The sequence below is a fragment of the Sinocyclocheilus rhinocerous genome, unplaced genomic scaffold, assembly GCF_001515625.1.
Source record: "Sinocyclocheilus rhinocerous isolate Xijiao unplaced genomic scaffold, SAMN03320098_v1.1 scaffold1364, whole genome shotgun sequence".
NCBI classification, from domain to species: Eukaryota; Metazoa; Chordata; class Actinopteri; order Cypriniformes; family Cyprinidae; genus Sinocyclocheilus; species Sinocyclocheilus rhinocerous.
In genome coordinates, this window is record NW_015627534.1 from 1167135 (window position 1) to 1181839 (window position 14705).

The 14705-nt window shown below is 36.2% G+C and overlaps 1 protein-coding gene across 1 annotated transcript in view; it reads left to right on the plus strand.

Annotated features, from left to right (window-relative positions):
* The window catches only part of LOC107728293 (smoothelin-like), a 33589-nt gene that overhangs the window by 14528 nt on the left and 4356 nt on the right, over positions 1–14705 (plus strand). The window contains exons 3-11 of the mRNA XM_016538421.1: positions 559–716; positions 883–961; positions 2183–2261; positions 2340–2416; positions 8094–8152; positions 8487–8545; positions 10583–11019; positions 11832–11886; positions 12922–13416. Of these exons, the coding sequence (XP_016393907.1) occupies positions 559–716; positions 883–961; positions 2183–2261; positions 2340–2416; positions 8094–8152; positions 8487–8545; positions 10583–11019; positions 11832–11886; positions 12922–13416 (1498 nt within the window). The remainder of the gene's footprint in view (positions 1–558; positions 717–882; positions 962–2182; positions 2262–2339; positions 2417–8093; positions 8153–8486; positions 8546–10582; positions 11020–11831; positions 11887–12921; positions 13417–14705) is intronic.

The following is a 14705-nucleotide window of genomic DNA, read 5'->3' on the forward strand; positions in this document are numbered from 1 at the left end:
AAAGGTTATAAAAAATGTCAATAATTATCGATACCGAACGATATGAAACATTATATCGTTGATGCATTTTTTTAGCTATATCGCCCAGCCCTACTTCATACTAATAAAAAAATAATACTAATACTAATAAAACATTTCCATAATTCAACCGGTGTTATAGATATTTCAAATTTGAGCTTGCATATCCTGAAATATAATTTGCCTTTTATCTCAAATCCCTTTGGCTAATGTAAATAAAAAGTGGCGCATCTTACCCCACCGACTCTTTGCTCAAAGTAATGTTTTACATTCCCAAAGCTGTAGCTATATCGCCCAGCCCTACTTCATACTAATAAAATCAAAAAAAAACAAAAAACAATACTAATAAAACATTTCCATAATTCAACCGGTGTTATAGATATTTCAAATTTGAGCTTGCATATCCTGAAATATAATTAGCCTTTTATCTCAAATCCCTTTGGCTAATGTAAATAAAAAGTGGCGCATCTTACCCCACCGACTCTTTGCTCAAAGTAATGTTTTACATTCCCAAAGCTGACTTGTTCTCCGTTTCTCTAGCTTGATAAAACTATCGACATAGACGAGCGGCGTCTGATCCGGACAGCGATCCGGGAGCTGCGGCGCTGTGAGATTGAAGAAATAGAGGCGGCGCTAACCAGCAAGCGCTTCAGACGTGCCCACCAGAACAGACATGAGGATAAAGAAAACCAGTGTCGGTATGAAGAATGTGATTTTTTTTTTTTTTTTTTAAGAAATGATACAGCTTTATCTGACATGCAAAATTTGCAAATGCAAGAATCTGTTGTGTAAAACACAATGCAAAGTCTTGCATAACATATACCATTACGTTTTGCATTTGAACTTGTTTGCTTGTGTTTGCAGTCCTGATCTGACAGCTTCTTTAGACGTGCTGTCGGGGAAGATTCAGGCTATACATGACATTGAAGAACTTACTGGACTGGTAAGGCCATGTATAAAGACATAAGATGTTTGTTGCTGGTGCTCTTGTGTTGTTCCTGTCAACATTCCTCGAGTGAGATTGTGCTCATATTATTCTGGAGATGGTTGATAAGTGTTTCAGCCCCTGTATGGAATGTTGTCATATCACCAAAATCATGAAAAAACAAAAAACAGCGCACTGTAAGCTCTTTGTTAGTGTAAAACAAAAGGCTGCAAAGAGCCCATTCTGAATGAATACCCTTGTTCTATGTTAAAAAGTTGTGAGGTTTATTGTTCTTGAAAATAGCAATGAATTTTGATGAATTAATTCTGTCCTGTTTTTGTGTTAAGAATGTGCAGAAATTATTTAAAGGAATAGTTCACGAAAAAATAAAAAAATGTACTTATCCTCATACCATCCAAGATGTAGATGAGTTTGTTTCTTCATCAGATTTGGAGAAATGTAGCATTGCATCAGTGTCTCAGTAGTGGATGCTCTGCAGTGAATGGGTGCCGTCAGAATGAGAGACCAAACAGCTAAAAAAACATCACAATAATCCACAAGTAATCCACACCACTCCAGTCCATCAGTTAAGCTGCAAAGAGCCCATTCTGAATGAATACCCTTGTTCTATGTTAAAAAGTTGTGAGGTTTATTGTTCTTGAAAATAGCAATGAATTTTGATGAATGAATTCTGTCCTGTTTTTGTGTTAAGAATGTGCAGAAATTATTTAAAGGAATAGTTCACGAAAAAATAAAAAAATTTACTTATCCTCATACCATCCAAGATGTAGATGAGTTTGTTTCTTCATGGGAACAGATTTGGAGAAATGTAGCATTCCATCGCGTGTTTGTAACAAACAAGTCTATCATGACTCTCATTCTGACGGCACCCATTCACTGCAGAGGATCCTTTGGCGAGAAAGTGATGGAATGCTACATTTCTCCAAATCTGTTCCCATGAAGAAACAAACTCATCTACATCTTGGATGGGCTGAGGATGAGTACATTTTCAGCAAATGGTCATTTTTTGGGGGAACTATTCCTTTAAATACTTCATCCAAAACCTGCAATTAAAAATGTATTTGGTATTTTCGAATAGTTTGAATTCTGTGGAAATATCCCAGCATTTTCTCTGTGGAATTCTGTGGGTTCACATTCTGTGTGGGCTTAAATATCAGTCGTGTCAAGCTAAATACTGTTTTTGTGTCTTGCCCTCTGTTTTTCTTTCTTTCTTTTAAGTTACAAAGCGCCAGTGAATATGAAGAGAGAAAACTCATTCGGGCAGCCATTCGCCGGCTGAGAGATGAGGAGATACGAGGTGAGATTCTATCTGAAGGGCTGGAAAAATATCTCTATACGTCTGTGTGTGTTTACATTCCCCCGTTCTCATTCACAGGAGTATTAGAGAAGGTTCAGACCGCTGGCCAGAGAACAGAGCGACGACAAAATCCTCAAAGCAGCTTTGACCTGCAGGTGAGTAAATGTGGCGCGGTGAATCTCAGGGATAACTGCGCTGAAGTTTGGGGCTTAATGTGGAATGAGGAGAGAGAAATAGAGGCAGGGCTGGAGATTGTTTTGGCCTGTTGAAAAGCTCAAGGGTTCAGTGTGAGTGGCAATTAGAAATTTTGTACTGTTTTTCAAATGATTTGGCCATCTATTTATATAGAAAATTATGTAAGGAATATAATGTTGTAGCATTGTGCAATTTTGATTGATGTTCAGGGAGTGCCACGCTTCTCTATTTCTAGATCTGATAATTGCACATTTAAGTTTGTTTAATGCAGTTTCTAAAGTATGGTTTTGGTTTTTCTTGTATTTAAATACATTTTAAATCTTCTTGCTGAGATATATGCACAATATATATATATATATATATATATATACAGGTATATATATATATACATATATTCTTGTCAAAGTTTGGAAACATTACAATTTTAAAATTGACAAACTGACAAAAATGCAAAAAGATGTTTTTAACATTGATAATAATAAGAACCATTATTAATAACTGAGCAGCAATAATAATTGAGCAGTAAATCAGCATATTAGAATGATTTCTGAAGATCATGTGACACTGAAGACTGGAGTAATGATGCTGACAATTCAGCTTTGATTACAGCAATTAATTACATTTTCAAACGTATTCAAATAGAAAACAGCTATTTTAAATTGTAATAATATTTCACAATATTACTGTTTTTATTGTATTTTTGATCAAATAAATGCAGCCTTGATGAGTAGAAGAGACTTCTTTCAAAACATTTAAAAATCATACTGTTTCCAAACTTTTGACAAGTTCTGTATATAAATTCCTAAAATGGATGAATTCACAGAAAAGTATGTCGGAAGAACAAAAAGCAAAAAGTTATTTAATCATGTGTTGGAAACTTGGGTTATATATTTGTTTCTTGTTGCTTAATATGCAAATATGTATACTGGGTATGTAACCTTATATTCTCTCTGTCTCTCAGTTTTCTTTTGCTTTCAGTTTATTTTCATCCCACACACACGCGCACACACAGACACAGACACAGACACACGCGCACACACACAGACACGCGCACACACACAGACACACGCACACACACAGACACGCACGCACTATATATATATGTATGTATATGTATATGTGTGTGTATGTATAAAGAAATATTGTGAAATATTTTCACAATTTAAAATAATATTCTATAATCTAATAATCTTAATATTTTTTTTAAATGTATTTATTTTTTTGCAGTGATCAAAGCTGAATTTTCAGCATCATTACTCCAGTCTTCCATGTCACATGATCCTTTAGAAAGTGGTTGTGCTGCTTCATATTTAAAAAACAAAAAAACAAAAACAAAAAAAAAAACAACAACAAAAAAAAAATATTGAGAATTAAATGTGACCTGCAGAAGTGTGATATTTTGAACAAAATACAGCTCTGAACTATAGCCTTGTTTTCACTGATGTCGAATTAAATATGCCATGTACTCTGACTTCTCATCAGGTTACTCACAACCATCCATATTTCCCCTTTTTAGAAAGTGTGTATGATGCTTATTTTACTCCTACATGTCTCTTATATAGTTCAGTCGCTTATCACAGACAAAAAGGAAACGGAAAAACAAACTTCTGCTTCGGAAGCCAAGCTTTGAAATACAAGTCTTTTGAAACATAAATATCTTAACTGTCAAATTAATGCATCTTTACTGAATAAAAGGATTGATTTCAAATTCTTACTGACCCTAAACTTTCGAACCATAGTTTGTGTGTACGTGTAATAAAAAAAACGTAGAAAACAAAATCTCATATTACTAAAGTGTTCAAAATAGATTAAAAATTCAAAATGAAATTTTCCCTTGAATTGTTTGAAACAAAGGATAATTGACCTGTAGATTGCCAGTAAAGCTGACAGCCTTTGTTGTATATTCATTGAATATGGTGTATGGTCTCTTCATCTCATGCTCGTGCGTGTGTGCGTGCGTATGTGTGTGTGTGTGTTTGTGTTGGAGCCAAAATGACAGGCCCTGCTACTGTATTTCACTCATTGTGAGTGTGAATACCGGCACAAGTCTAGTGTGTGTGTGTGTTGGAGCCAAAATGACAGGCTCCACTACTGTATTTCACTCATGGTGAGTTACGTGTGTGTGGTTCACCAGACTTATCCAGACGCTCATGGAAAATGACACTGACTGCTTCACACACACTAGATCTTATGAGCTTTGTGCACTCAGCTACCTCAAAATTGGTCAGTTTAGAAGACATACAGCTTTATGTGGGTAAATATGTTTTTCACACAAGTTGTGAGATGTTGTGAGTTCAGGAGAGTGCATTTGGCCTACACTTTGCTGTGGTCACCATCTGAAACTCTTGCATTATGATAGCTAGATTAAACCTGTCACAAAGGACTAAATCCACCACATACACACACATAGAGGCTTACAGTCACTCTTCACCCAAAAATAAGATTTTACTCTTATAACCACATGCAATATGACTGACTTTCGTCTGTAGAGAGAAGCTGCTCTTTCCATGTAATAAAAGTGAATGGGGACTGGGGCTTTTAAGCTTCTAAAGGACAAAAAAGTACAATAAAGTTGTCCTTGCAAACCGTGCACTATAATTAAAGAGGTTTAAAGCCATGCCATAGTTTTGTTTAAGGAATAGGCAAAATTTAAGCATGAAGTTCACAGGATCTTTATTTTTGGGCGAAATGTCTCTTTATCGGCAACCTTGGTCTGAACTTCAGAAAAAGCCATTTCTCATGTGTTTCTTTGGCAGCGGACTTATAATTATAGTGTAGAAATATGAATGTGACTGCTGCTGAGCAGTTTCTGCGTCTGTTTGCTTTATATCTGTCTTCTACAGATAGAAAATCAATGCTTTGCTGTTGTTTGCAAGTAAAATCTTGCAGGTTTGCTGTGGGAGAAAAGAGTCATGTTAGTCACCCATTTACATGCTAGGTTTAAATCGTTCTGTCAGACTGGCTTCCAAGACTTCAGCTGGTCTGAAACACAATCACGTGACCTCGTGTAATACCCGATTATATCCGCTTGTGTTGGGCTGCTGATTAACAGCGGTTTGGTTTTATTATACCATATAACTAAAAATCCTTTTACAGCAGCTAGACAAACTCCATTAAGCCAAAAAGACTTAAAGTCCATAGCATTAAGCAAACACTAAGCATCTTAGTCCATTCAGCCTCCTTCACATCTTGGATACAAACTCAAAAACTGAAAAGTTTAATCTGGGTTACCTGTTTGAGAGATTTTTTTGTATTTATATTGTCAAATGTGACCCTGGACCACAAAACCAGTCATAAGGGTCAATTTTGTGAAATTGAGATTTATACATCATCTGAAAGCTGAATGAATAAGCTTTCCATTGATGTATGGTTTGTTAGGATCGCAAAATATTTGGCCGAGATACAACTATTTGAAAATCTGGAAGAGGGTGAGAGCAGGGCCAAGCAAAGACGGCCCTAATGAGTGCAGAAACGAGACATTTTGGGAAGCCACTGTTTGTTATTCAGGTGGAGACAAAGGACGTTTGGGGCTGGAACAGGACGAGGAAGAGCATTTATACACAGTTGTTGTGGAGAATGAGGGAAGGACATGCTTTTTTGTCATGCATGCATTTTGAAGTTTGGGTCAGAGACTGAAACAGATTTTGAGTTAAAGGAATCAGATATATAACTTAGACTGTGTTCTAGAATCTTTATGCTCCTTTATCCTAAAAGCACTTCTTGTCTGTCGTTTCCCATGAAAACAGTACTGTTGTGGTACAGTGATGGTGACCGGTGGTAATACTATGGTAATTCAAAGGTATTAGGCTGTCAGTGCTTTTAACATAGTGGGTTAAAATGGATTATCTCAATAATAAAATGTGACCCTGGACCACAAAAGCAGTCATAAGGGTCAATTTTTTGAAATTGAGATTTATACATCATATGAAAGCTGAATACATAAGCTTTGCATTGATGTATGGTTTGTTAGGATAGGACAATATTTGGCCGAGATACAACTATTTGAAAATCTGGAATCTGAGGGTGCAAAAAAAATCTAAATATTGAGAAAATCATCTTTAAAGTTGTTCAAATTAAGTTCTTAGCAATGCATATTACTAATCAAAAAATAAGTTTTGATATATTTACGGTAGGAAATTTACAAAATATCTTCATGGAACATGATCTTTACTTAATATCCTAATGATTTTTGGCATAAAAGAAAAAATGATAATTTTGACCCATACAATGTATTTTTGGCTATTGCTATAAATATACCCCAGCGACTTAAGACTGCTTTTGTGCTCCAGGATCACAAATGCTAAAGGAATAGGTCACGCATATAATTTATTTTTGAAAATGCAAAAGGAGATGTTTATGAGATAAATGGTCAAAATTATGAGATAAAACGTCTTGATTATGACAGTCGAAATGATGAAAAGTCGAAATTGAGACATAATTATGACGTAAAAAGTCAACATTATTAGGTACTGTCATAGCTTATCTTTCTTTGTACGTTGTAATTTTGACTTTTCTCATAATTAAGTCAACAGTGACAGTATCTCATTTTGGATTTTCTCATAATTAAGTCAATTGTGAGTTACACTGTATCTACATCGAAAGCGACCGCTGCAAATCATTTGAACTTTGTGTCAGTACGTCATAAATAGGAGGCGGCAAAAGTTTACTGTCGGGGATTTGTCGTGTCCGCCGCGCCGCATCCAGTGTAGACAGCATCACTGATTATAATGGGTTTTGTAGTATTTTGTCGCGTACATCCGATGTAAAAGGTGTTAGTATCTCATAATTTTGACTCATAATTATCACTTTTATCCCGATTTTGATTTTTTTATCTCATTATTATGACTTAGTATCTCATAATGTTGTCTTTGTCATAAGTATCACTTTCATATCATAATTATGACTTAGTCTCTCATTATTTTGACTGTCATAATTATGATTTTTTTTAGCTCAGGTTTGAAAATGACAATCATAACGGCAAGTCAAAATTGAGTCATAATTATGAGTAGGGTTGCAAAAGGTGGGACATTTCCAGTAAATTTCGGAAATATTCCAGAAATTTTGGAAACTTTCCAGGATTTTTTTGGAATATTCCAGGGATTTTTGGAAAGTTTCTGGAAATTTTCCACCCCTTTGCAACCCTAATTATGAGTCCGTTTCTGTGTTAAGTCATAAAAAGAAAGTCAAGATTATGACATACTAAACATAATTATGAGATAAAAGACAAAATTATGAGACAGTCATAATTGACATTAAAAAGTTGACTTTGTCATAATTATGACTTGTTACAATGATGTTGTAATTATGATTATGATTATAAATTTTTTTTCTTATGTGGTGAAAATGGGCTTCCATACCAATCCCAATCGGTTTGGGTATATTCAAATTACGTGAAAATATGAATGAATGTCTTAATATAGAGTTAATGTAATAATGTAAATACAGAGTCATATGTGCTTTTTGTGTCATTTCTGCAGAGTAAATTTCATTTTAGGTGAGCTATTCTTTCAGCAAAAGATGCAAAACAAATCTGTTTATCCAAAGAGATATGATTAAGGGAGTGTTGTTGGGTTTGACACACTGTTTTATAGCCTAGCATTTGTCTGAGAGTGTGGAGAGCCTTTCTTTGTGCTGAAGGAGAAGAATGCGTCTGGGGTTTGGATCTCTGAACTTCGCTGCCTGCCACATCACTTGTGGTAAACAAAGCAGACAAGATGGGAATCTTATGTGGTGAAAATGGGCTTCCATACCAATCCCAATCGGTTTGGGTATATTCAAATTACGTGAAAATATGAATGAATGTCTTAATATAGAGTTAATGTAATAATGTAAATACAGAGTCATATGTGCTTTTTGTGTCATTTCTGCAGAGTAAATTTCATTTTAGGTGAGCTATTCTTTCAGCAAAAGATGCAAAACAAATCTGTTTATCCAAAGAGATATGATTAAGGGAGTGTTGTTGGGTTTGACACACTGTTTTATAGCCTAGCATTTGTCTGAGAGTGTGGAGAGCCTTTCTTTGTGCTGAAGGAGAAGAATGCGTCTGGGGTTTGGATCTCTGAACTTCGCTGCCTGCCACATCACTTGTGGTAAACAAAGCAGACAAGATGGGAATCAAATTAAGCACTCGACCAGGCCAAAGACTCAAGACCTCACAATAACAGGTCTTAGATGCATCATGTATGTTCACTAAGTCTTAATTTAGTGGAGAGAGTCATTTAAGGGAGTTTCTGATTGATAATAACAATGGTTTTTCTATGCTATATATACACATCTTTAACTAGTTGAATTTGCAGTCTATCACTTTGTCTCTTTCTAATTCAAAAATATCAAATGTAACATCTGACATTCTCAGCAGCATCTTGCCATAAAAAATATCTTAACTCTTTAATACAAGGAAACGTTCTTGATAAGGAGTATATCCTGACTCTGTAAGCAATGAAAAGAACGCAGCGTATGCTTAGACTAAGCAGCCCAAAAGCACAGACTTTGCTCTGCTCCTTCAGAGATCTGAGAATGGTGGAAACCGAAAGATACTTCCTGACCAGATGTGAAAAGTATCAGGATGTCGGCAAGACAGCTTTTACTACAAATTACAGGGATCTGCTCAGAAACGCTGTTACCTTAGCTCTCTCTCATTACGGCTAGAGTCTGAGACCGACGCGTGAATGTGAATCTCTCAAGTATTGTCAGTGAACTGGGCATTTTTTCGTCCTGTGTTGCGATCTTTGCTTTTGCCACACTACAAAAAATGCCTCAAGCGTCAGGTTTGGTTTTGGAAGCTTGCAATAACAGCTGCACAGTTTTAAAAGGTTTAATGAAAGAAAGAAAAAAACATCTCAGTTACAAGAATCTTCAAATTTGAGCTTGTACATGCAAAGTTGTAAAATTGTAAGTATTTTGCTGATAGTCAGCTGAAGGTTGGATGCTAATGTCACTTCCTGTGCCCTCCATGTATTCTGCGTCTGGATATCTCCCAAACAGTGTGCATGCACGCAGGAAATGTGAAAGGAAATGTCCTATCTCCACCCAGCATGCACAGCTCATTACAATCACCATCTGACATTCCCTTGGCTTAGTTCTGTTAGTTTTGTCTGTGCCCAGCTGCATATATTTGCTTTTTTATGTAGTCAATTTAGTATTTCACCATGCATGCTAGTCTTAAAAGTCTTCTGAAAGAAATTCAGTATGCTGTATTCATCCATTCAGTATGCATAAAAAAGTTTAAGCGGTATGCGGTGACGTTTGAGCTAAGCTACAATGCAATGCAATGCAATTCCTGATTGTCCCATATTTTATTAAATGCTAACAAGATCAGTATACACTGTGTCTGAAATGGCATACTTATATTAAATAATTAAAGCGTTAAAGGTAATATTACATATATTAGTAATATGGTCGGTAAGATTTTTAATGTTCTTCTGCTCACCAAGGCGTCAATTATTTGATCAATAATGCAGTAAAAACAGTAATATTGTGAAATATTATTACAATTTACAATACCTGTTTTCTGTTTGAATATATGTTAGAATGTAATCTATTCTTGTGATCAAAGCTGAATTTTCAGCATCATTACTCCAGTCTTCAGTGTCACATGATCCTTCATAAATCATTCTAATATGCTGATTTGCTGCTCAAGAAACACTGAAAACAGGTGTGCTGCTTCATATATTTTGTGAAAACCTTGATACATTTTGTATTTACGGATTCTTTAATGATTATAAAGTTCAAAAGCAGAGCTCTTGTTTGAAACCGAAATCTTTTGTAACATTATAAATGTCACTTTTGATCAATTTAATGCATCATTGCTGAATAACAAATAAAAGAAAATCTTACTGACGCAAACAGTCGTGTACATTGTGAATGCAGAGCTCTCCAGGTTCACTCTCACTAGGTTTTAAAATCAATAGTATGAATGGAAAGTGTGCTGTGACTGAGATCTGGTTATAGCTGAAGTGGACTGAAATGAGAATGAGTCCACTTTAATGTCAGGAACGGTGTGGTGTTTTGTTTTTTTTCTCTCATTTTGGTTGGTTATTTTAAATGAGATTTGTGGAAACACATCTGATTCTAACCTCGAAGTTCCTGTTCCAATGCACTTACAGTTATGTGTTTGTCTCTTGTAGCCTCGAGCCCTGACATGGTTTTAGTACTAGATCCTTTGGTCAGAGAGAAAGTCTCTTGTCCTCTGACTCAGCGGATCCAATGCGATCATCGCTCGCCCTCCTCAGAAGTCATTCCTTCATACCGAGAGCTGTCAGACTCCGGAGAATTGAATGACAGCAGCTCCCATCAGAGAAAGAGGCTGAACTCCAGCGCCTCAGACCGTAGCCACGAATTCCTGTCTACTGCTGAACCTCATCTGACAGACCAGAGCTCACCGTCAGGTCCGGCTGCAGAGCAAGTGAGGGCAGCTGTGAGTTCAGAGGCTCTGCAGACGGATCGAGACCTGAAGACACTTGACAATGGCCTGGAGACGACTCTCTTTCAGAGCACAGCAGCTTCACAAGCATGCACACTGAATGAGACGAGTAAAAGAGCTGAAGACGTCTCAGGACAGAAGGTGAGGAGAAGTGAAAGGTGTCTCATGGGAACACTTGCTCTGTTTGATCCACCAGGAGGTACTATTTGTCTCTGTTTTATCTCTGAATCCATCCACCACTTGCTCCGACTATCCTCCGTGCCATAACAATGTTCAGATGTGATTAAGAGAGAATCATTGGTGGTGTTTGGCTAAGAATCACTATTAACCTTGCTCATTGTTTTTTTCATTCATGGGCAACAGACACAATACCTCAGATCCGTGGCTTGTTAAAGAGTGTGTGCTTTCGCAATTCTTGTAAAATAGGCAAAAAATCCCATAGACTTACATTGACATGAGCCATTTATAGAGACCAGAAATTAGATTCTGTATAGTAACATGCTTAAACCACTCTGAACAACAACATACTTTACCAAATTTTACAATTTAATGTAAATACACTACCATTCACAAGTTTAGGGTTGGCAAGTTTGTGAAAGAAGTCTCTTCTGCTCACCTGATTTTTTTTTTTCAGGATTATTTAACATTTTTAACAAGTTGTGCTGCTTAATATTTTTGTGGAAACTGTACTTGTATTTTTAAATATATTTTTCATTATAAACGTCTTTACTCTTACTTTTGATCAATTTGATGCATCCTTGCCGAATAGAAGTATTAATTTAATCTAAAAAATATATTTTGAATGTTAGTGTAACTCTATTAAAAAAATCTCTTGATAAAACTCGATAAAGCATCTCTTTAAAATGCTTACTGCTGTAAACGGATATTGCTGCTACTGTAAACTGTTCTATGTCATGCTGTGAGAAGTTGATTATAAATGATTTTTTCTTTAGATCACATCAGGTAGAGACGCTCTCCTGACTTCTCTCACTAATGGCAAGGATACAGGTGAGCAGTTCTGCATATCACATCAAAATACATGTTGATTAATAAAAGATTTAGCCTTCGAAATGCTTAATAATTAGTATTATTTTTAATGATATTTCCTCCATTCGAATCTGACTTGCATATGTTGCATACCTGGCAAAATAGATGCCCAGCAGGAAGTATGGCCAAGCTGATGTCCTCCTGCTTTTGTTTAAAGTATGAAGATAGAGATCCTCTCGCAGTCAGCAGGCCGTATCCCAAGATCCTCACTCTTCCTTATGACCTAATAGGGCCATTACCACATTCACAAGCGTAGAGGCCCGGTCCGGTGTAATGTTTTAATCAGTCTTTCCAGTCTCCTCCCCCTTCTGCAGAAACCAAAACATCCTGCATGATCCCTAGGACTGAAAAATCCCAAATGAGATGGAATTAATTACCTTACTATCACAATTGTTTATTCTAGACGCAATGAAATTAGATGGAGAGCAAGTGAAGACTTTGATTAAAGGGATAGTTGAATATTCTGTCATGAACGTCAAACAAGTTATATGTGAATAAATATCTAAATTAAATCTGTTTATCTTATAAGCAATAGAGTCTCTTCAGAAGAATCATGGATTTCTTTTACGATGTCTTTATGAACTTATGAAGCGTCAAGTTTTGGTGGAATGGATTTCAGTGAAATCATTAAAAATATCTCCACTTGTGTGTTTTGAACATGAATGGGTTTATGGGTTTGGAACGACACGAGGGTGAGTAAATGATGACAGAATATTCATCTTTGGGTGAACTGTCCCTTTAAATCTCTTGCGTTCCTGCTTTAACCTAGAAGAAAGCTCCAGTACTCTCACTGGTCGTCTTTAGAGGTTCAGAAGACGTCTCAAACTTAACAATGACCTTACTAACTATTAATAAGCAGCAAATTAGGAGTTTATTGAGGCAAAAGTCTAAGTTAATAGTGAGAACTGGGCCCCAAACTAAAGTATGACCTAATGTGTTTATATATTTTTTCCAGATTTGAATTAAATTAATACAAATTAAATTTTTTCTTTTCAGATTTTAAAAACAAAGCCTCATTCTCGGGGCCCGTCATTCGCGCGAACTCTGTTCGTGACAGGATGCGCAAGTTCACCGAACCTGTTACGAACGCACCTAAAATCAGCCGCAGTTCGTCTCATTCCACAAACACAGTGTCTGCAGAGAGGTCCTCGTCCTGTTCTTCCTCCATCCCAAAGAAAGAGAGGAATGTCACTGAGAACATGTTGGCCCAGCCCAGGCTTTTCTCCAGCCAATCACACGCCGCAGTGGGCGGCTCACACGGCTGCACTGAAAATGTCAGGCGTGCGTGTAGCAGTTCAGAAGAAGTGCAGACTCCTGAGGGAGAAGCATCATCAGGGACCCACGACACCCGAGGTGAACCCGAGTCCAACATGAAGACCTTTCTCAGCATTGAGATCAAAGACGGACGAAACCCATCTTCACTGTCATCGCCCTCTGCAGCCATAAACATGAGCCCTCGAATCATCACATCTACTGCTCCACAGAGAACAGGTAAGCAAATGAATCAACTGATTCATAAAACACACATGAATTTTGTACCCAATTATGCATTCCAAAACAATAGTGGGTGAATTGATGGATTTGCATGAATACATTTGTAATTTTAGATACATTGAATGCAATGTATATTGCTCTGCCAAATGCATAAATATGTAAATGTACGTATAATTTAAAAATATATTCTACTGTTCAAAACTTAGAGTACTTAGGCTCAGTAAGATTTTTTTTTTATTCAGCAAGCATGCATTAAATTGGTGACAGTAAAGACATTTATAATGTTTCAAGATATTTCTATTTTAAATTATTTATGTTCTTTTGCACTTCCTGTTCATCAAAGAATCCTGAAAAAAAAGAATCACAGTTTCCAAAAATATGAAGCAGCACAACTGTTTTCAGCATTGATAATAATAGAAATGTTTCTTGAGCAACAAATCAGCATATTAGAATGATTTCTGAAGAATCACGTGACACTGAAGACTGGAGTAGAGTTTCCGTGGGTCCTTAAAAAGTCTTAAATTTAGTTAGTAATTTAAGACCATAAAAGTCTTAAATGGTACAAGTAAGTCTTAATTATGATTTCAAGAGGTCTTAAATTTGGGGACGGAAAGACAAGAATCGAGATATAACTCAATGTGATGATTAAACTTCAAAAGGCTGGTTTTATTAAATAAACATGAGCGCTGCACGTTTCAAAGTCCGGGGCTGCTGCTTTGTGTACTGCCATTACTGGGAAAACTGCTGTATTTCTGCCATTCCTGCTGGTAGAAAATGAATGTGCATTTTCAATGAGCCCGTCTGCTGTTTATATTCAGACCAATGCGAAAATCCACCCCATGTTTAAATTCTGCAAACACGCAGAGCTGTAAATGGGAACTGGTGGATTGACAAGAAAATTCATTCTAAAAATCTAAACAATTAAGACAGTAAAATATATTTATATGTTATTTAATTAATATAATGATTGATAATGAATGTTTAAATTAATATAATTGCTACTTATGACTCATTCAATTTCTTAAAAATGGTTTAAAGCCTGAAATGTGAAGTTTATAATTTTATAAAACTTTGTTTTTGTGAAAACCTTTATCTGAACTGTAAATTAGGGATGCACCGATACTGCGCTCCTGTACTCGTACTCGTACTCGTACTCGTACTTGTAAAAATGCCCCGATACCAAAAGCCGATACCACACAGCGTGTGAATAGAGCTGTGTCCAGAAAAAGAAACACTGAAAACAGAACAACAGAGAGTAGAATGGAGTTATTAGAGATTAAAGATGT